Source organism: Enhydra lutris, unplaced genomic scaffold (genome assembly GCF_002288905.1).
Source record: "Enhydra lutris kenyoni isolate GAN:26980312 unplaced genomic scaffold, ASM228890v2 scaffoldscaffold57, whole genome shotgun sequence".
Classification (NCBI taxonomy): Eukaryota; Metazoa; Chordata; class Mammalia; order Carnivora; family Mustelidae; genus Enhydra; species Enhydra lutris.
The window spans coordinates 10,799,932-10,823,857 of NW_019154141.1; the positions used below are offsets into that span (position 1 = coordinate 10,799,932).

Here is a 23,926-nt window from a genome sequence, read left to right on the forward strand (position 1 = left end):
TTTATTGAATCCAAGTACAAAGCCTTACATTTCTCCCCTTTACAGTCCTCGTTTTTTTTTAGGTCAGGGCCCATCTACTACTTGTTCAAGGTCTTTTTGATTCTTGATCCTTTCATGTTATGCAACATAGTAGCTTCTCTCTGCCAATTCTGTTTTCACCTGTAGGTTTAAAATAATGACTTCGGTGTCTACATTCAAGTCATTATTAAAAAGGAGACTAAGATGGGTCAGAAATAGCCCTTGAGCATGCTGTTAGAGACCTTTCTCTAGACTGATACACATCAGTATACTTTGGGTACCATTACTTAAATACAAACATATCTCATCTAATCCTGACAAAACCATCCTGCAAGCTAGGTAGTATTAATATTGTTTTTCTCAGAGATAGGGGCTCATTAATTTGCCAGGTTTACAACTAACAAGAAGCAGCGTCAGGATATGAATTCAGCTCAGTTTGCTACTTATTTCCTGCTTCACCAACTTAATTGCAAGGGTCTAGAAAAGAGTAGATTTACCTTACTTAGAGCTTTTGGAAGTTGATGTCAAAGTTTAATTTTCAAAAACTACCTTCTGTCTTTTGGAAACTCTGAGCACCGTTGGCCCATCCTTGATTGTCTTATTTCTTCTGATAACCATAATTTCCTAGTAACTGCTTATTTAACAAATAGAGTTAGCCTTGTGATGCTTTTAAAATAAATTCTGAATTTCCTTTTTTGGAAGAAAAGCTATTTTGAATTATTATTGCTTTTGGTTACTTTAATTTTGGCATTCTGACACCTTGTAAATGGTATTTATATTCAGTATGTAATTGAAGGGGTTTTTTTTCCCTGTATCATTATATCACATGTATCACTGGTAGCATTAGTAACCTGTATATCTTGTCCTTTGCTTTTTCTGGGCAAAAGAGAGCATCATGTTTAGTTCATCTGGGAAATTGGCTGAAGAATAAAATGTGTGATATTATTCAGTAAATAACATCTAGGTCATTAGAACTTGATTAATCCTTAAAATTTCTTGAAGCTTATAATCTGAAAAAGCAAAGAACATGAAAGAAAATAATTTTTGTCATTATCTTCTTTAGTGTATATACTATATGAGAAAAAATATGGGATTATAAGTTGGATACATTTTATAATAAATGATGAATTGATTTAAAGGTACTTGATTCCCTTTGGCCTTTCAAAAAGATTGAAGTAGGTAATAAGTGCTCTTGGCTGTTTTAAATTTTTGCTGGTAATAAAACAGATTCTCTAGTTCTAATTCTTATTATTTATATAAATACAGACTCTTAGTTATATATGAACTCCCCGTACAGATGGCTGCCTTTGCCCCAGGCCTCCACACTATCAGAACTCTTACGCTACAGCGTCTCTGAAATCATAGAATCAGAAGTAGAGGAAAGAAAGAATCTGAAATACAGCCTTAAATGTTTAGGAGAGCTGATTCTAAGTATGGAGAGGCTCCTTAGCAAAGCTGCTCTGTTTGGTGTTGCTTCTTGGCCCCTTCTACCACCATCACCACCACCACCACCTGGTTACTGAAAAGAAAAGAAGAGAGGTTTTCCACATTGCCTAAATTTTTTTGTACTGTATCTTTTAAAATTGCCCAGAGATGGGGCGCCTGGGTGGCTCAGTGGGTTAAGCCTCTGGCTTTGGCACAGGTCATGATCTCGGGGTCCTGGGATCGAGCCCCGCATCGGGCTCTCTCCTCAGCTGGGAGCCCATTTCCCCATCTCTCTCTGCCCTTCCTCTCTGCCTACTTGTGATTTCTCTCTGTCAAATAAAAACAAAAACAAAAAACAAAATTGGCCAGAGATCTGACTTGCTGGAGATTCAGCAGTGCCTTTCTGCAAATACATACGGTAATGCCAATAAAGCCAATGGAACACTTTCTTCATAAATTCTTATACCTCCTTGAGGTAATCTCTTGTGAAGGAGTAGGAGTAAGATGATGTTAAATAGAAATCTAAGGGAGAGAACTCTTAGGAGTTGAATGCGGTGTAGAAAGATGTCAGGTGATCCTAGAGTCCTGGGATCAAACCCTGCATTGGGCTTCCTGCTCAGCGGGGAGACTGCTTCTCTCTCTCTCTCTCTCCCTCTGCCTTTCCCCACCACTCATTCTCTCTCTCTCAAATAAATAAAATCTCTTAAAAAATTAAAAAAAAGAAAGATGTTAGAGGTAAAATTTACCTAATCTCACATTTTGAGGAGGGCAGGCTAATAAATTTCATATCAGTTAGTATATTGATGAAACTTTTGTAGCCTAATGTAGAATCCTAGCCATTTATGTGTGTATGTATGTATGTATGTATTTTTGAAGATTTTATTTATTTTAGAGAGAGCGTGAGTGGGGAGGGACTGAGGGGGAGAGAGAAGAAGAGGGAGAGAGAGAATCTGAAGCACACTCCTGCTGAGTGTGGAGCCTGACGTGGGGCTCTAGCCATGACCTGGAGATCATGACCTGAGCCGAAACCCAAGTCTGACGCTCAAATGACTGAGCCATCCACGTACCCCAATAAGCCGAGTCTTTTGTAATATTTTGTGGGTGAATGGCATCTTTACCAAATAATTGACCTTCGGGTAGTTTTGGAATACAAGTTCTGAATGGGGATGGCTTATGTGCAATACCACGAGTCCAAACAAACAATTCAGAATGTTTTGTAGTCTCGTTTCCTGAGGTCAGGGTTCTGCTATCCAAAGCATATCAGCCTTCCGCCATGTTTGTGCATGTTACTTTAGTGGAGATTTTAAAAAGTATTTTGAAATGCAGTATGTTTTAGAAACTAAAATTGAACTCTTTATAACACTACTAAATAGCTTCTTTTAGAAACAAAAGGAATTTATGCTTAAAATGGATGTATTCCTTTTTTCAAGTATTTAAAACAAGGTGCAAAGGTATAAGGTGAAAGTATATTGTTGGGGATGCCTGGGTGGCTCAGTCGGATAAGTCTGCCTCTGGCTCAGGTCATGATCCCAGGGTCCTGGGTTCAAGTTCCACTTCGGGCTCCTTGCTCAGCAGGGAACCTGATTCTCCTTCTGCCTTCTGCTCCCCCTGCTTGTGCTTTCTCTCTGACGAATAAATAAAATCTTGGAAAAAAAGGGAAAGTATACTATTTTATTCTTGAAAATTCTTGAATTGGCAGAACCGTGAACCCTTGGAAACACCTGCATTGGCAATATACTAGACACCTACTCTAGTGCAGTTCTTAAGGGTCCATACTCTGGGTGTGGCATCTTTGGTTAAGAATCTCATAATGAGATCCTTTCTCACAATTCAATATTAATACCCCTGAATAGGCTCTAAGGCCTACATTGGGTTGTTTTCAGTTTCTTAGTGATTTTTTTTTAAAAGATTCTGTTTATTTGGGGCACCTGGGTGGCTCAGTGGGTAAAGCCTCTGCCTTCGGCTCAGGTCATGATCCGAGGGTCCTGGGATCGAGCCCCCCCACATCAGGCTCTCTGCTCAGCGGCGAGCCTGCTTCCCCCACTCTCTCTTTCTCTGCCTGCCTCTCTGCCTACTTGTGATCTCTGCCTGTCAAATAAGTAAAAATAAAATCTTTAAAAAAAGAAAAGATTCTCTTTATTTATTTGACAGACAGAGATCACAAGCAGGCAGAGAGGCAGGCAGAGAGAGAGGGGGAAGCAGGCTTCCCACTGAGCAGAGACCCCGATGTGGGGCTCGATCCCAGGAACCTGAGATCATGACCTACCCGAAGGCAGAGGCTTAACCCACTGAGCCACCCAGGCACCCCAGTTTCTTAGTGATTTAATCTCATAATTTCCAACTTAAACTTTATGATGGAAACTATTCCTTGCTTGACTGTATATCTAGAAGCTCTGTGCATTTAAGAAAGTATAAATTATATACACTTCAAGAGGTTTCAAACATGGGACACCTGGCTGGCTCACTCAGAAGAGCATGCAACTTTTGATCTTGGGGTTGTGAGTTCAAGCCCCACGTTGGGTATAGAAATTACTTTAAAAAAAAAAAAAGAAAAAGAAAAAATCTTTAAAGATTTAGAGCATGCTGAAAAGTACAGCAAATAGCATAACATATATCCATATGTTCACCACCCAGATTTAAATGTTAACATATTGTGATATTTGTTTCAGAACTTTAATTTTTAGAAATAAAACATTACAGATCCAATTCAATCTCTTTTGTATCTCCTTTTGATTTCACTAACCTTTCCCAGAAATAACCACTATTCTAAAGTTGGTATAGATCCTTTCTGTTCACATTTACATGTTTGTGCCCATAAGTAATATATTGTTTTGTGGGTTTTAAAAATATATATAGGGGCGCCTGGGTGGCTCAGTGGGTTAAGCCTCTGCCTTCGGCTCAGGTCATGATCCTAGGGTCCTGGGATTGAGCCCCACATGGGGCTCTCTGCTCAGCGGGGAGCCTGCTTCCCCACCCCCCCCACCCCACCCCCCCGCTCTCTGCCTACTTGTGATCTCTCTCTCCCTATCAAATAAATAAAATCTTTTAAAAAAACCCAAACATAAAAATACATATAGTGATGTCATATTGTATATTTCCATCTGCAAACTGCATTTTTTAAAAAAGATTTCATTTATTTATTTATTTGTCAGAGAGAGAGAGAGAGAGAGAGAGTGCGAGCGCTCGGGCACAACCAGGCAGAGTGGGAGGCAGAGGGGGAGAGAGAGAAGCAGGCTCCCTGCCAAGCAAGGAGCCCCATGGGGGACTCAATCCCAGGACCCTGGGATCGTGACCTGAGCCGAAGGCAGCGGCTTAACCCACTGAGCCACCCAGGCATCCCGCAAACTGCATTTTTTAAATTTAAAATGACATTTGAAATTTAGTCATGTTGATAGAGAGCCAGTTAATTCTGTTTAACTACTATATAGTATCCTATTTTGTGCCTATACCACAATTATCTGTTCTCTTATCTGAGATAATTTAAGTGGCTTCCAATTTTACTTTTTATGGTGTACACATTTGTCTATATGTCTCCTTACATACACATGTAAGAGTTTCTTAAAGATGTATGTCTAGAAACGTAGCATGTATCCTGTGTAGAATCACTACATAGAATTGCTGGGTGATGAGTTACCTTTGTCTTTACCTAGTTACACCAGTTTGCACTCTTGCCAGCAGTATTTGAGTGTGTGTTACTCATGTCCTTTTGAGTACTGAACATTGCAGATATTTTAGTTTTTACAATATGATAGGTATAAACAATCTTATTGTTTAAATTTGCGTTTTTGTGGGGGCACTGGGTGGCTCAGGCAGTTAAGTGTCTGCCTTCCACTGAGGTCATGATCTCAGGGTCCTGGGATTGAGCCGGGCATCCGGCTCCTGGCTCAGCGGGAAGCCTGCTTTTCTCTCTCCCTCTGCCCCTCCTCCCCCTCGTGCTTTTTCCCTCTCTCTCTAATAAAAAAATAAATAAAATCATTAAAAAAATAAATTTGTGTTTTTTTCCTAATTACTAGTGAGATTGAGCTATTTTCTTATTGGTCTTTGGGATATTCTCTTCTTTGAATCCCCTTTGTATAACCTTTACCTATTTTTACCTTTTGGCTGTTAGTATTTTTTAAAAAATTGATTTTTAGAGTTTTCCTTTTGGGAGGGGTAAGGTATGCTTTGGAATCTTAATTCTTACGTAGTCGTAAATAGCTTCTCCCAGACAGTGGTGATCTTTTCATGTTTATAGAGTTTTAGACTTAAATTTCATTATAGCTTATAATTATGCATTTTTTTACCTTTATGATTATTGTGTTTGCGTGCTTTCAGAGAAATCTTTTTTTTTTTTAAGATTTATTTATTTATTTTAGAGAGAGAGAGAGAGCATGGGAGGGGCAGAGGCAGAGGGAGAGGGAGAGGGAGAGAAAGAATCCTGAAGCAGATTTCCCACTGAGTGTGGAGCCGGATGCAGTGCTTGATCCCAGGACCCTGAGATCATGACGTGAGCTGAAAACAAGAGTCAGCTGCCCAACCAACTGAGCCACCCATGTGCCCCAAAAGAAATCTTTTTTTTATTTATTTGACAGAGACACACACAGCGAGAGAGGGAACACAGGCGGGGGCATGGGAGAGGGAGAAGCAGGCTCCCCCCTCCCCAAAGCAGGGAGCCCATTGTGGGGCTGGAGGTAGGGCTGGATGCGGGGCTCGATCCCAGGACCCTGGGATCACGACCTGAGCCGAAGGCAAAGGCTTTAACCCACTGAGCCACCCAGGCACCCCAGGACCTCAGATTCTTAATGACTGAGCTAACCAGGTGCCCCCCTCCTGCCCCAAAAGAAATCTTTACCTACCTTCAAGTTAAAAAGATTTTCATCTTAAAGGTTTAAAATTTTGGTTTTTACAATTTGGTGTTTAATTCATCTGGAATTTATTTTTGTGTTTGGTGTGAATTGGGAAGCTAATTTTATCTTTTCCTTATATATAGCCAGTTGTCCCAATATCATTTGTTGAGTCCATTTTTTTTTCCACTGATTTTTTTAAAAGATTTTATTTGTTTATTTGACAGATAGAGATCACAAGTAGGCAGAGAGGCAGGCAGAGAGAGAGGGAGGAAGCAGGCTTCAGGCTGAGCAGAGAGCCCGATGCGGGGCTTGATCCCCGCACCCCGGGATCTTGACCTGAGCTGAAGGCAGAGGCTTTAACCACTGAGCCACCCAGGTCCTCCTTTTCCACTGATTTTTGATGCTATCTCTGTTTTATAACCACCCTAAGTCTGGACTCAATTGTGGTTTATATTGTTTGCCTATATGTGCACCAATGCCACTGGTTTTTTTTTTTAAGATTTTATTTATTTATTTGACAGACAGAGACACAGCGAGAGAGGGAACATAGCAGGGGGAGTGGGAGAGAGAGAAGCAGGCTTCCCACAGTGCAGAGAGCCGGATGTGGGGCTCCATCCCAGGATCATGACCTGAGCCGGAGGCAGACACTTAACGACTGAGCCACCCAGGCGCCCCCAATGCCACTGTTTTAATTAAAGTAGCTTTAATATTATATTAAATCTATATCATGTTATATATTTTATAATAATTGTATTATTTGATTTTATATATATTGTATGATAGCTTTAAAATTATTCTTGCTATATGCTAAAATTATTCTTAGCCCCTCCTTATTTTTCTTTATTTGGCATTTCTTGACCCTTTTCCATATGAAAGTAATATTTCCTCTATTAAAAAATATCTTTAAATTTAAATTAATCTTTATTGGGGTGCCTGGCTGGCTTGGTCATTAGAGCATCCAACTCAGTCTCAGGGTCATGAGTTCAAGCCCTGTGTTGGGTGTTGAGATTACTTAAAAAATCTTTAGGAAAAAAATTATCTTTATTGCTATTGATTTTGACCTACATTTTTCCATATGTTTTACAAGAGCAGATGAAAGATTACTCTACAAAGCTGATTTTCTTTTCTTTCTTTCTTTTTTTTTGATGTTAAGCCAGAATGTACTAATAATTTATCACGACTTTGTGCTGTATGGATTTGAAATCAAATGAATTAGCGTCAGCTGTTTGTGAGTAATGCAGGGTATTTTGGTCCTTTGCTAAATTCAGAATGAAGTGATAAAGTTCTCACGTGTTTTGCACTAGCCGTATAGATCTTTACTAATGGAGAAAATGGGAAAGTTATTAAAGTAAGAAATAAGTTGTCATTTTTGAAATCCAACATTCACTTATTTTTAAAATCCCTAAATAATAAAAGAATATTTTAGGGTTTTGCTGGTGGAATATCTAAATACTGTAAAATGTTTTTAGTGTTATGTGCATATGAACATTTTCTTACTTGATTGACAAGCAATGAAAATAGCAATTATCACTAATTCTGGGTCTTCCAAAAAACATCAGTGCGGGGGAATTAAAAAGATTTAGTTATCCTAGTTACTTTTCTCCTGCAGAATAATATTGACAACATTTTGTGAGATAATAGAGGACGTGGTTCTCATGTATGGAACAGAGCCTCTTCCATGAAGTATTACTTGGTGAATGATTGTTGAGTGAATGGATGAACATTTATTTCTAAATACCTTAATAAATCATCATTTTAGACAGTGTAGTTTGAATTTTAATGTTACATTCTCTGCCAAGCTATTGGCTACTGTTCTGATTTATTCTGTTATTCAAATCATTAATAATATGGCATAGATCTAACTTTAAACAGCTGCTGGATTTCATGCTAGTCTTTTTTCTCCATGTGCTGATATTGAGTCTGATTATTGTTTTTTTTATATAAAACCTTCTAATCAATTTACTACTTATCAAGCACAAAATAAACTTAACTGTATTTATCATGTTAAATGATGAAATGGCTTAAGGGCATTATTGAAGCCTCTTTCCCACATTTCTGTTGTAGAAAGAAAGGAACCTATAGGTATTTCTGTTTTTATGAAGTTTATTTCTCCTTACTGAGTACAGTGATTCTTTTTTTTTTTTTAATACAGTGATTTTTTTTTAAGTTTTTATTTATTTATTTGACAGACAGAGATCACAATTAGGCAGAGAGGCAGGCAGAGAGAGAGGATGAAGCAGGCTCCCTGCTGAGCAGAGAGCCCAATGCGGGACTCGATCCCAGGACCCTGGGATCATGACCTGAGCTGAAGGCAGAGGCTTTAACCCACTGAGCCACCCAGGTGCCCCTAATACAGTGATTCTTTTTTTTTTTTTTTTTAAGATTTTATTTATTTATTTGACAGACAGAGATCACAAGTAGGCAGAGAGGCAGGCAGAGAGAGAGAGAGGAAGAAGCAGGCTCCCTGCAGAGCAGAGAGCCCGATGCAGGGCTCGATCCCAGGACTCTGGGATCATGACCTGAGCCGAAGGCAGAGGCTTTAACCCACTGAGCCACCCAGGCGCCCCAATACAGTGATTCTTAAAGGGGAATCTGCAGACCAGCTAATACAGTATCTCTGGAGAACTTATTAGAAATGCAAATTTTCAGGCTCCACCCCAGTCTGATTAAATTAGACACTCTCCTGGGGCCCCTTGCAATCCCCTTTAACATATTCTCCAAGTGATTCTGATAGACGCTAAAGTTAAGAACCAATGACTTGGTATATTTTGCTCTCCAATTTAGTTCCTTAACAAATTGCTGAAGATATTTTTCCCATATTTCTCTCCAGATGTATATTCAGCCTTGTCATTTCGAGATTTCAGTATTGTTTTCTTTTCTTCCCTTTAATACCTTAAACTGTATCCAATTTTCAAACATTTAAGAAAGCATAGTTATTTCCTACAGTATAGTGAATTTGGTATTCTAAGTGATCTTCCTATAGAAACAATTTAAAATGCTAGATGGCACTGCAACTATAGTTAAAAATAATATATTGTGTACTTGAAATTTGCTGAGAGTAGATCTTAAATGTTCTTTACCACACACAGAGAAAATGGTAACTATGTGAGCTGCTGGATATATTAATTAGCTTGATTGTGGTTATCATAATACAGAGTATATGTATATCAAAACACTACATTGTACAAATTAGGCAAAATTCCCTAAAGCTGAACATACATGTGTATGCTATGACCCAGCAATTCTCCCGGAGGCTGTGTGTATACCGGCATGTATATCCAATAGACATGCATACATATATTATTCAAAAGACATGTACAAACATGCTAATAGCTGCAGTATTCATAATTAAAAACTAGAGACAACTCAGATAAATAATGGTGGCATATTCATATAATTATATACTATAAAAAGCAATGAAAATGAATGAACTAGTGCTGCATGCAACAGTGGATGAGTTTCACAATCAAAACATTGGGGGATAGGGCGCCTGGGTGGCTCAGTTGTTTAAGCAACTGCCTTTGTCTCAGGTCATGATCCTGGAGTCCCGGGATTGAGTCCCATGTCCGGCTCCCTGCTCAGCCGGGAGACTGCTTCTCCCTCTGACCTCTCCCCTCTCATGCTGTCTCATTCTCTCTCTCAAATAAATAAATAAAATCTTTTTAAAAAAAATTGAGGGATAGAAGTCAGACACAAAATTGTACTGCTGTACAATTCTGTTTATATAAAGTTTCAAAAATAGACAAAACTATGTTTCTGGTGATAGAAACAAGATACTGGTTATCTGGAGCGCCTGGGTAGCTCAGTGGGTAAAGCCTCTGCCTTCGACTCAGGTCATGATCTTAGGGTGCTGGGATTGAGCCCCACATAGGGCTCTCTGCTCAGCAGGGAGCCTGCTTCCCCCTCTTTCCCTGCCTGCTGCTCTGCCTGCTTGTGCTCTCTCTCTCTGTCAAATAAACAAATAAAATATTTTAAAAAAAGATACTGGTTATCTGTAGTTGGGGGTGAAGGGCTAGTAACTAGGAGGGGGAAGTATGGGAGGCTGGTCACATTCTCTTTCTTGAACTCAGTGTGTTCACTTTTTAGAAATTCATTGAGCCAAATACTTTAACGTACGTACTCTTCTGTAGGAATGTTTTTCTTCAATAAAAGTTGATTTAAAGAAATGGTAGTTCTTTTTCTTAAACTGGGGTGAGGCTCTAGGCCTTCTATTTTTGTTCTGATTACCTCTCCAAAGATTCTTCTCTTCCTCTTCACCCTTCAAAAGAACATAGGTGCTAAACTTTCATCAAGATGTTGGGAAATAAAAAGAGAGTTTCACAAACATTGTTTTCATTTCTTTAACATTTAGAGATAACTTTTTAGAGTAAGAGCACTAAGTTACTGAATAAGAATATCTTAAACTAAATGGTATTTTACAGTTTTGAAAACACCTTCACAGATCTTTTCTTTAGATCCTCAGAGCAACCTTGAGTTAGTACTCTGTAAATTCAGTTCAGCAAGCAAAATTCAACAGAATAATCCACAGCCCACATTATACTTACTGGTAAAAACTGAAAGCTTTCCCTTTTAGGATCAGGAACGAGATAAGGATGCCTGCTCTTGCTACCTATATTCAATGTGATATTGGAGGTTCTAGGTAGGCAGTTAAGATAAAGAAAAAAAAAGTCTGCAAAGAAAAAATTCAATTTACAGATGACATGGTCTTGTATATAGGAAACCCTAAAGAATTTACAAAAAATGAATCCAGCAAAGTTGCTGGATACAAGATCAATATACAAAAATCAGTTGCATTTCTATACACTAGCAATGAACAATCTGAAAATGAAATTGAGGGAAAAAATCCATTCACAATAACATCAAAAAGAATATAATACTTATGAATAAATTCAACCAAGTACAAGACTTGTACACTAAAATCTATAAAACATATTGAAAGAGATTGAAGATCTAAATAAATGGAAAGACATCTTGTGTTCATGGATTGGAAGATTTAATATTATTAATATAGCAATACTCCCCAAATTGATCTATAAATTCAGTGTGATCCCTGTCAAAATTCCAATGCCTTTTTTCCAGAAATGGATAAGCTGCTCCTAAAATTCACATGGAGTTGCAAAGTCATTGAATCCACAACAACTGGATAAAGTAGAACAAAGTTGAAGGACACACACTTGACTTCAAAACTTACTGTAGGGGCGCATGGGTGGCTCAGTGGGTTAAAGCCTCTGCTTTCGGCTCAGGTCATGATCCCAGAGTCCTGGGATCAAGCCCCACATTGGGCTCTCTGCTCAGTAGGGAGCCTGCTACCCCCCCACCTCTACCTGCCTCTCTGCCTACTTGTGATCTCTCTCTGTCAAATAAATAAAATCTTTTAAAAAAAATTACTAGAAAGCAATAATAATGAAGATGATGTGAAGATGGCATAAGGATAGTGTTATAAACCAATGGAATAGAATTGAAAGTCCAGAAGTAAACCCATAAATTTGTGGTCAGTTAATTTTTAACAAGCATGCCAAGACCATTCAATGGGGAAATAATAGTCTTTTTAGCAAATGATGCTGGGACAACTGGATATCTTCATGCAAAAGAATAAATTTGGACCCCTACCTCACACCACATGCAAAAAAATTAACTCAGAATCAATCAAAGATCTATATAAAATTCTTAGGAGGAAACATTGGTAAAAATCTGCATGACTTTGGGTTAAACAGTAATTTTCTTTTAGCCATGACAAAAGTGTAAAAAAATAGCTAAGTTGGACTTCATCAAAATTTAAAACTTATGCATCAAAGACAACTATCAAAAAAGTGAAAAGACAATCCACAGAATGGGAGAGAATATTTGCAAATCATATATCTGATAAGGGTCTAGTATCCAGAATATATAAAGAACTCTTGCAACTCAACGTTAAAAGACAACTCAATTTATAAACAGCCAATGGAAAAATAAAAATCAGCAAAGGATTTGAATAGACATCTTTACTAAACAGATGTACAAATGACCAGAAGCATGTGAAGAGATGCTCAACATCATGGTCATTAAGGAAATGCAAATTAAAACCACAATGAGGGGCCCCTGGGTGACTCAGTGGGTTAAGTGCCTGACTCCATCTCAGCTGTGGTGTTGATCTCAGGGTGGTGCCTTTAAGCCCTGCCTTAGCTCCACGCCCAGCATTAAGAAAAACAAAACAAACTACAATGAGGTACCACTTCACATCCATTAGGCTTTGTGAGTTAAAAAAAAAGAAAAAGTGTGGGTTCACATGTAGGGAAATTGGAACCCTTAGCCTCTGCTGGTGGGAATGTAAACTACTGCTGTCATCGTGGAGAACAGTTTGGCCTTCTTCAAAAAGTTAAACAGAATGACTCAGCAATTTTACTCCTCGGTATATGACCAAGTGAGTTGAAAGTACATTTATACATAAACTTGTTAGATGGATGTTCATAGCATTGTTCGTAGTAGGCAAGAAGTGGAAGTAACCCAGTGTCCATCAGGTGATGAACAAATGTGGTCTATTCATACAGTGTGAATGATCTGGTCACTTGCTGCAACATAGAAAATCTTGAAGACATTATACTAAGTGAAAGAAGACAGTCACATGAAGATGACAGATTTTATGATTTTGTTAATACGAAATGTCCAGAATAGGCAAATCCATAGAGAGAGTTAAACTAGTGGTTATCAGAGGGTGAAGGAATAGGAGAATTGGGACTACTAATAAGTACAGGATTTCTTTTTGGAGTTTGCTGGAAATGTTCTGGAAATGTTAGTGGCGATGATTGCACAACATAGTGAATATAGTAAAAATCACTGAAGTGTACACTTCAAAATGATGAATTGTATGTTATATGAAATTATCTTAGTCTCTTTGGGCTGCTATAATAAAATGCCAGAGACTGGGGTACTTTAAGTAACAAATTTATTTCTCACAGTTGTGGAGGCTGGAAGTCCAAGATCAGGGTGTCAGCAGGTGATAAAATAGAACTATATTATGTGCTTGAATTATATTGGAGGTGCCTATAAGATGAAAATATGCAATCTCCAGGTTATTCACCGTAAAATTAGAATTTTTTTCTCTTCTAAGTATGCAGTTTTCCGAATGAATCCTATTAAAAGATCATTTAGAGAAAAATAATTTTTCTTGTGAGAAACAAAAGCAGTAACTAGAGTGAGGCAGATACAGTTGACCTTTGAAGAACACAGGGGTTAGGGACATTGACAGTTGAAATTCCACTTAGAATTTTTGACTCTGCAAAGTCTTAACTACTAATAGTCTGTTACCAGAAGCCTTACTGATAAATGGTTGAATAACACTTATTTTGTATGCTCTGTGTATTGTATACTGTATTCTTAATGAATTATGCTGGAGAAAAAATGTTAAGAAAATCATAAGGGGGGCACCTGGCTGGCTCAGTTGGTAGAACATGTGACTCTAGATCTTGGGGTTATGAATTTGAGTCCTATGTTGGGCATAGAGTTTACTTGATTATAAGAAATATATATATAGGGGCACCTGGGTGGCTCAGTGGGTTAAAGCCTCTGCCTTCAGCTCAGGTCATGATCCCAGGGTCCTGGGATCAAGCCCCATATCAGGCTCTCTGCTCAACAGGGAGCCTTCTTCCCTTCCTCTCTCTCTGACTGCCTCTCTGCCTACTTGTGATCTCTGTCATAAATAAATAAATAAAAATCTTTCTATATATATATATAAAATCATGAGGAAGAGAAAATACATTCATAATAGTGTAATGTATTAAAAGCCGCATAGAAGTAGAGTTCAAACCCATGTAGTTCAAGGGGTCAACTGTAATGTTAGATTTTGGTAATAAGAAAGAATTGTGGGCTGGGATGCTTGCAGGTATGTAAAGCTCTTAAAACAGTGCCTGACTCATAATAAAGTTCCCCAAACATGTTATCTATTGTTATTAACACTCTTCCCACACCACCACCAAATGGCTAGTCGGTTGTCTCAACATCGGTATTGAATAGTTCCTCCCTACTCCCCCATTCTCAGTCTTGTATATTAAATTCTCGTGTACATCTAATCCTGTCTCTGGGTTGGTGGTTCTACTCCATGAACGGTTTGTTTTTGTACCGGTACCATCTAGCTTTAATTACTGTGTATAGCATGTTTTGATGTCCAGTAGGGCCAATTTCCCTCATTCTTCCTGAACGTATTCTTGGCTACTTTAACAAATTTTAAAAAATTCCCTCCCATTTCCTCTACTGTATTTTACTTGGCATTTGCAGTTTAGATTGAATTTACGAACGATCCATTGGGATTCTGCCTATAATTACATTACATTTATAGGTTAATTTGGAGTTCATGATACCCTTACAGTATTGAGTCATTGCATATGGTAACATCATATTTCTCTTAGTTTTTATGGATATTCTCTTATGTATTTCCATGGGTTTTCTTTATGAGTCTTCGGCATTTTTGCTAAGCTTTTTTCTAGTACTTTAAACACTTTTTTCTGTTGTAGTTGGAACCTGTTGTGTATTTCCTATTTATAGCAGTTTCTGATTTTATGTGTTTATCTGCTTAGATAGGCATAAATTTTCTTCAACTTTGTAGGTATATTTCTCCAAAAATTTTTAAATTTAACAAATACTTTGGATGCCTGGGTGGCTCAGTAGGTCAAGCAGCTGCCTTTGGCTCAGGTCATCATCCCAGGGTCCTGTGATCTAGTCCCACATTGGGCTCCTTGCTGCACAGGAAGCCTGCTTTTCCCTCTGACCACAGCTCCCCCTGCTTGTGCTAGCTCTCTGTTTCTCTCTCCCTTTCTCTCTGACAAATAAATAAAATCTTAAAAAAAAAAATTAGAACATAAATTAAATTCAACAAAACTTATTGAGTCTCTTTTTTTTTTAAGAGATTTTTTAATTTATTTATTTGACAGAGAGAGAGACATCACAAATAGGCAGAGAGGCAGTCAGAGAGAGAGGAGGAAGCAGGCTCCCTGCTGAGCAGAGAGCCTGATGCGGGCCTCGATCCCAGGACCCTGGGACCATGACCTGAGCCGAAGGCAGAGGCTTCAACCCACTGAGCCACCCAGGCGCCCTTGAGTCTCTTTTTGAGTCTCTCTCATGTGCTAGGTAGGTATTGTTCCAGGTTCTTCTCCACATTTTTAAGTAATTTATTTTAAGGCATTGATGAACTTTTTCAGATTAATGCAGCCTTGGAGAGGAAATTATTCACAGTACCAAGGACTCTGTCAACTGACTATGATTTAGTGCTCATTTTGATGCTACCAATATAACCTGCCCAATATAAATAAATCTTTAACTCTAAGTATCAAATGGTTCTATGTTTCAGACCATATTTTATAGTTTCTTACTAAGTTTGCTAGAAGTGTTTTTTCTTCATAATTAAATCATGTTGGCTAAACCTAATTTTGATCATGGTATGACAAGGATTTTTGTAAATAAAGAAAAAACACGCACAAAGGATGAGGCAGTGTCTTGTATGTAGTGAATAATGACAATGACCTTTATTAAGCATGCTTTGAGTTATTTTCCTAATGTGTGTGGTCATAACTGTCTGTACAGAAGCAGACAGAGGTCTAAAATGAAATGTCATCAATTAACTTTAAAGATTTATTTATTTGAGAGAGAAGGTGGGGGGAGGGGCAGAAGGAGAGGGAGAGAGAGAATCTCAAGTAGACTCACCACTGAGCTTGGAGCCTGACGTGGGGCTTGATCTCATGATGCTGAGACCATGACCTAAGCCAAAATCAGGAGTTGGATGTTTAACTGACTGAGCCACCTAGGTGCCCCACTATCAATTAACTTTAAGATAAAAATTTTAATTTGGTTAAATTGGAAAATGCAGGAAAAAAGATGAAAAAAAAAATCATCTGTAGTTCCATTATCTAGTCACAATTGTTTTTTACATTTTGGTGTGTTTCCATTTAGTTGATTTGCTATTCTTTTAAAAAACCAAGCTGCAAAGTAGAGTAAAACTTACATACATTTTTTTCATGTTCCTGTGATATAAACCCATCAGTATATTATGAGCAGTTTGATGATTATATAATATTTAATTAAGTGGATATGTTGTAGTTTACATAGCCTTTACTTAGAAATAGTATTTTTAGGTTGCTTCTAATTCATCACTGTTAAAATAATGCTGTAGAGAACAATTTTGTACATAAAAGTTTCCCATATTTAAAATTATTTCCCTTAGTGCCTGGCTGGCTTAGTCAGAAGAGGGATCAACTCTTGATCTCAGGGTTGTGAGTCTGAGCCCCACGTTGGGTGGAGAGAACTTAAAATAACTAAATAGACTTAAAAAAAATTAAAGAAAAATTATTTCCATAAGATAAGTGTTATTTATTGTAAAAATAATTTTAGAATTGTGGGAAGTGTTTCCCTAATGACTTCTTGTTTCTCCTCAGTGATGACTACTGTTAATTTAGTGCATATCTTGTTTGTTAAAAAAAAAACAAACTTTCCCTACACATTGTTTCATAACTTAAAAAAAAAAATTAGCACTATAATGTGGACATTTCCCTTGTCAATAACACACAGAGGTACCTTGACCTTTGAAATGCCTGCATAGTTGAGATTCTTTTAGCCACACCCCTATTTCTGGCATTTATATAGGTTTAGGTATCTGTGATTTTTTTTTTTTTTTTTGCTATTACTGAATATCTTTAGGGTAGTTATAGATAGCTAAGATTCATTGAGTATTTACTCTGCATCAGTAAATGAGGATTATCTCATTCAGTTATCATTGTGTACGAGTGGGTGAGTATACATTTCTTCCTATTTCCTCACTTTTCCATTCCTGCCCAGAGGGAGGGTGCAACTTTAGCTCAAACTTTCTTGCCTCTTAAGGGAAGAATTATTACAGAGAAAAAAAAATCCTTACTTATTCTTCTTAGGAGGAAGAATTACCAATCTGACAGTCAGTATGGGACGTTTGTGCCAGAAGGAGTTGTAGGTTTTGTTTTGTTTTTTTTTAAAGATTTTATTTATTTATTTGACAGAGAGAGAGAGAGAGAGAAAGAGAGATCACAAGTAGGCAGAAAGCCAGGCAGAGGGGGAGGGGGAAGCAGGCTCACTGCCAAGCAGAGAGCCCAATGCGGGGCTCGATCCCAGGACCCTGAGATCATGACCTGAGCCGAAGGCAGAGTCTTAACACACTGAGCCACCCAGGTGCCCTGGAGTTGTAGGTTTTATCCTTCATCTTTCACTTCCTGTGCCCAGGGCTAGAAGGCCAGTATGGGCAGCACCCTTGGACTGGCCTTTTAGAGGTGGATCTGACCATTCTCTTAGTTGTGTAGGTTTCCTACATCTGGAATGAGGACTGGTTGGGGAATGAATGGAGTCTGTTCTTCAGGCCTAATTATCTCTCTCTACCAGGTAAGAGTATGAATGTATCAAGGTCTAGGTCTTTGTTATATAGGAATAAGAGCCCCATTTTGAACTTGTACCTAAAGTCCATTTTCTAGTTTTAGCATTTATCCTGTCTTTGCAATGGAAATTATTAAATTGTACTGCCATTGAAAAATCAGAGTGTAATCTCTCAACTTTGTTGAAGTATAACCTATATACAGTAAAATGCAATCAAGATGTAAAACACTGATACAGCACCTGGGTGGCTTAGTTGGTTAAGTGTCTGCATTTAGCTCGGGTCATGATTGCAGGGTCCTGGGATTGAGCCCTACATCCTGCTCCCTGCCAAGTGGGTAGTCTGCTTTTCCCTCTCCCTTTGTCCCTCCCCTGTGCTCGAACATACTCTCACTCTCTCTCTCTCAATTAAATAAGTTCATTTGAGAGAGAGAGAGAGAGCGAGAGAGCATGCACACAAGCAGGAGCAGGGGAAGTGGAAGAGGGAGAGGCAGGCTCCCCACCAAGCAGGAAGCCCCATGTGGGACTTGATCCCAGAACCCTGGGATCATGACCTGAGTGGAAGGAGGACACTTAACTGACTGAGCTACCCATGCACCCCAAGTAAATAAAATCTTAAAAAATAAATAAAAACCCTATAAAACACTCTGTTGGGGCGCCTGGGTGGCTCAGTGGTTAAGTGTCTGCCTTTGGGTCGGGTCACGATTCCAGGATCCTGGGGTTGAGCCCCACATCGGGCTCCCTGCTCAGCGGGAAGCCTGCTTCTTCCTCTCCCACTCTCCCTGCTTGTGTTCCTTCTCTCACTGTGTCTATCTCTGTCAAATGAGTAAATAAAATATTAAAAAAAAAACCACTCTGTCATCTCAATAAATTACTTCATACTTCTTTGCTGTCCGTTTCACTTAGGCAAGCACTGACGGATCATTTGTTGTTGTTGCTCTAGATTACTTTGCCTCTTCTAGAATTTCATCTGAATATGAGATGCATTTTACATAATTTCCAGTGAGCTCTTATTTTGCATTTGGCTTCTTTTACTCATTGTTATGTTTTTGAAGTTTACTTACGTTGTGGCATGTATCCGTAGTTTCTTTTTAATTGCTGGATAGTGTTCCATTGTATGGCTGAACCACAATTCGTTTATCCACTCATGTGTTGGTAGGCACTTGTGTGTCTTTCCAGTTTTTGGTTGTTATGAATAAAGCTTCTGTGTACAAGTGTGGCTACATGTTTTCATTCCTCTTGAGTAAAAAGTTAAGGATAGACTTGCTGGGTCACATTAACTTTATAAGAAACTGTATTATGTTTTTGCCTGTACTTTATGTTGCCAGCCTTTTACATTTTGGGGGAGGGCCCCGCCTCCCCAAAAAAGACCAAAATGGGAACATGTTATTTTTCTTTTTCATTATAAATCTGTAAAGGAATTTTAAGGTCCTAAGGAATGTTAGGGGGTTCATATATGTGAATAATTATTGGTCGGAAATGGATAAGATAAAAGTATCCCTGCAGGCTCTTTGAGAGATAACTTCAGGACGTTTAACTTATTTCTACGGTATCACTCCCTTTTAGGCTCATGTGACTTCAAAATTTCAACAGAAATTATTACAGGGTTTATGCACAGAGAAATTCCATAGGCCTGAAGACAAGTATCATTGATGGCCTTTCTCACATAATCCTAGACTAGCCCTGTCCAGTGAAACTTTCCACAGTGATAGCTACTGGCCACATGTGGCACTTGAAAGGTGGCTAGTGCAACTGAATGGAATTTTAAATTTTAATTTTAGTAGCCATATCTGTCTAGTGGTTCCTTTATTGAACAGTGCATTTCTAAAATGTTATTTTTCAGCAAAGATCATCCGACAAGAAATAATTGAGTGAGACTTGTCAGCGGAGCTGGCTCTGGGCAAGTTCATGTTATCCGTCCTACTTCCGTTTCCTGTGGGGGATTTGTGTGTCTCTAGAGAGATGTAACCAAGGCCTCAAGCACCACAGAGGAAGAACCAGCGGTTCTTGAGTGTTACAGTGAGGGTAGGGGCAGTTACTTGGTAATGAGCTCTTCTAGTGAGCTGCTACACTCTGTTTTTTTCTACTTAATTTTCCCTACTGAACTCTTTGGTAAATGATAAAGCATATATTTCATTAATTCAGTGGACCTTTGGATGGAAGTATGCTATTTAAATTCGAAAACTGTATAATGTTGCCCAGACGAGACCTGGTTAAAGTCTTCTATCTTTTTTGGGTTGTTTTTTTTTTTTTTTGATGAAGAGAAGCAAATTCTCTTTCTGCACTTTAAAGGCATTCAAGTAATGATATGATTACTTCTACCAAAGTTTCCATTAAAGAATGGTTGAGATTTTTGTTCCTTCAAGTAGCAATGAGTTAATAATTTTTTACATTTCAGGTTATTAGTGAAAACACTTTACAGCCTTTAGATGGTTAAATGTTCTAGTAACTCAAATAACTGACCTTATATAAAAATGCCTATCAATGTCACATTTTTTTTAAAGATTTTATTTATTTATTTGACAGAGAGAGATCACAAGTAGGCAGAGAGGCAGGCAGAGAGAGAGGAGGAAGCAGGCTCCTGCCGAGCAGAGAGCCCGATGCAGGGCTCGATCCCAGGACCCTGAGATCATGACCTGAGCCGAAGGCAGAGGCTTAACTCACTGAGCCACCCAGGCGCCCCTCAATGTCACATTTTTATTTCATAATAGCTGTGTGGCTTCAGTGACTGAGGTTTTATTATTGTTTCCTAGAGGCAAGTTCAATGTTAGAAAAATTGTGGAATTTTCCTTTGGCATTCCTGTGGTAAGTAAACAGCTACTATTTATAGGGATTTATATTTTGATGAGAAAATGAGATACCCTGCTTGGCATATCATAAAAACACAGATGCTTCTAGATTCCAGTAGGGAGGCCTTTTGCTCACAGCATCTGTTTTGGTTGGCTAGCCAGATGACTTCTACAGAGTTTTTCACTTTTTTTTGAAGGGCACTACCTCTTTGGCAATTTTTTTTTTGATGGATGTAGAAAAGTATTACAAATAATGTCATGTATCAGACAGACTGGAAGGTGACCCCCTCCCATCATCACTGCCTCTTATTCGTGCCTCTGTGTCATCCCCTCTACTTGGGTATATGAGACATGCCGCTTCTAACAACTGGATTATGGCAAAGGCAATGCAATGTCATTTCCATAATTACATCGTGTTACATAACATTCCAGCTTGCTAGTGGACTCAACCTATTGACTCTCCTTGCTGGCTTGATGAACTAAGTGGCTATATGGAGAATGGCGTGTAGCAAAGAATTGAGAGTATTCTCCAGGAACTGTGGATATTTTACAGCAAGAAGCCTGGACAATCCGTCTCACCATAGCAATGAAATAAATTCTGCCAACCGTCCCAGTGATCAGTGAAGCAAGCCTCTAGATGACTTCTTGATTATAGCCTTAGGAGACTTTAGACAACCCAGATGGGCTACGCCTAGGCTCCTGAGCCATAGAACTGTAAGATAATAAATGTGAGGACACTAACTCTTTGAGAACTGAACAAGTTTATAAATGAAAACGTTAACTTAGGGGCGCCTGGGTGGCTCACATTGTTAAGTGTCTACCTTCAGCGCAGGTCATGATCTCCGGGTCCTGTGATTAAGCCATGTGTCAGGCTTCTCTAGCTCATCAGGGAGTCTGCTTCTCCCTCTCCCTCTGCCTCTTCCCCTGCTCATGCTCTCTCTCTCTCTCTCTATCTCAAATGAGTAAATAAAATCTTTAAAAAAATGATTGAGCATTTTGTAAATTTTTTATTACTTTGGCTTTATCAATTCTGTGCAATTTTGTACTGTTAGATAATTTACATTATGTCCCTTCATATCACTTCCTAAGGAACCTTGAAATGTCCTTTGTGTACCTGTCCTTTGAACTGTTTATTCTGCAGCTAGATTTGTACTGATCCATAAGTTCATTTATTCAGCAGATATTTGATGAGCACTCACTGCATTCCAAGCTCTGTGCTAGTCCTGGGAAACCACACATGTAAGCAAGATGTAGTCTGAGACCTCGAGAAGCTTATTGTCTTTTATGCCATGCACATATGTAAACAGACAATAAAAATAGGTGCTTTCATTTGAACTTTATTGTATCAGTTTAGTGAGGAGGGAAAGGTCTAGAAAGTTCTAGAAAAAGTAATGTCTGAGCTGAGAATTGTTGAAATGAGAGGGGTTAGCTAGGCAAGAGGCTCAGTATTAGTGAAGAAAGAAAAATATACAAGGAAGAAGCTTATAGATGAGAGATACCCCAGGATGGGTAGGAAACTAAAAAAGTTTGGTATACTTGTCAGATGGCTACTCAGACTGACCATGGGCAAAAATACTGTCTCGTTCATAAAGCAAACTTTTGACCCAGACTTTATTCACCTCATGTTCTAAATAAGTGATTTCTAAACATTTTAGGAATCCCATAAGTAAAACATGTTTTCGTCATGTACCTCCAATATGTATGCATATTTATTTATAAGCGACATACTAATAATTTATATACACAGTAGAACATATACAAAAAGCAAAGTGCTACTTCGTTATTCTTTAAAATATTGACTTAATATTTTATAATATACCTATTTAGAGGTCTGTTTTCTAAATGCAGTTAATTTTGATATTTGGTATCAATCAGCGAATCCTTCTGATGACATAGCCTAATTTAGGGACCACTACTCTTAACAACTGGGATAACTGTTGAAACTAGTCTTTTAGTTAAAATAAAAGCAAAGCAAAAAGGCAATTTAGTTTGCTTTATTCATTTGTATTTGGAAGGCAAATTTAAGAAGAATCAGCTTTGGCTTGAGATTTAAAAAATGAGCACTTTAGTCACAAACTACTTGTGATAACAACAGGGGTCATATTTTACTAACTAGGAAACCCTAGAGAATGGCGGAAGGGTTATTGGTTAAGTACGTTATATAAAGGAATGTTTTGCTAGTAGTTGTTGATCAAAAAGATGAATTGCTGCTTTGAAAAAAATAAACCTTCCAGTTATCTTTGTTGGGAGATACTTGGAAGACGGTCTTTCTTAATCCTTAGGAGATGTGGCTCATGACACTTGGGATCTCTTCTACAAGACAGGCGCTTTAACCAGCTAAGCCATGGAGCCCGCACTTGGGATCTCTTCTAAAAATATTTTTTCATGATACACTTTATTAAACTTACTAAATTTACTTCACTGCATTTGAATCAGTCAAAATTCTTTTCTTCAGAAAAGATGGAAAACTGAACCAAATAAGGTTAAGTGACAAAAAGAATGTATTGGTTCATAACCAATGTTCAGGACTCATCTCAAGAGTTTTAACTTGGTTGTCAGATCTGTATCTCGAGGTGTCTATTCATGTCTCTGTTACCTTTGCTTTCCCTGTGATCGTTTCACTCTCTTTTAGAGCAGGAGGTCGTCCTCCATGAGGTGGTGAGGCAAAAGAAAGGCCTTCTCCCAGCACGTCTATATAAAATCCCACGGATGAACTAGAGTCTGTGGTTGCATGTGTCCTGTGATTGGCAGGCCCATGAAAGCATGTGCAATGGATGGAGAAGGAACAGTTTCCCAAAGGAAGGGCTTGCTGTTACCACAGAGGCAGGAGTGCAAGGAGTCAAAAACGATAGGTGAAGAGGAATAGAGGAGAGGAGGCATAAACTATTCTCTAAGACTGTAAAAGATGACTTAGGGGTGTCTGGGTGGCTCAGTTGGTTGGATGTCTGCCTTCGGCTCAGGTCATGATCTCAGGGTCCTGGGATCAAGCCCCATGTCAGGCTCTCTGCTCAGCAGGGAGTCTGCTTCTCCCTCTCCCTCCGCGTGCCATTCCCTGGTTGTGTTTGCTCTTTCTAAGATAAATCAATCAATCAATCAATCTTTAAAAGATGACTTAATTTTATTTTCTTAATCGTTGATTTTTATAGAGTATGCAAGCTGCAAGATGTCCTACAGATGAATTATCTTTAACCAACTGTGCAGTTGTGAATGAAAAGGATTTCCAGCCTGGCCAGTGAGTATCTAATTTTGTTTTCTCCTAACCAGCCAAGTGGTATTTTAGAAACTTCTAGAGACCCCTTATTTTTTAGGAAACTTGAGAATAATTTTTTAATTCCTCTTGCTGAGTGGGAAAATGGAAGAATTGAGAGTTACTGTATTTCAGTCTTTACTGTGTTAAACATTGATTAATATATTTTAAAAATCATACATACCTTTTTATCTATAACTTTTATTTTTATCAACTTTCTTAGCAGAACTAAGCATACTTGTTATATAAATCATATATAGCAT

General features: G+C 38.4%; 1 protein-coding gene across 1 annotated transcript in view; it reads left to right on the plus strand.

The window, feature by feature from the left end:
• LOC111158089 (N-ethylmaleimide sensitive factor, vesicle fusing ATPase) overlaps positions 1-23,926 on the plus strand; it is a 151,889-nt gene that overhangs the window by 3,523 nt on the left and 124,440 nt on the right. Inside the window, exon 2 of the mRNA XM_022519923.1 lies at positions 23,563-23,648. Within this exon, the coding sequence (XP_022375631.1) occupies positions 23,563-23,648 (86 nt within the window). The remainder of the gene's footprint in view (positions 1-23,562; positions 23,649-23,926) is intronic.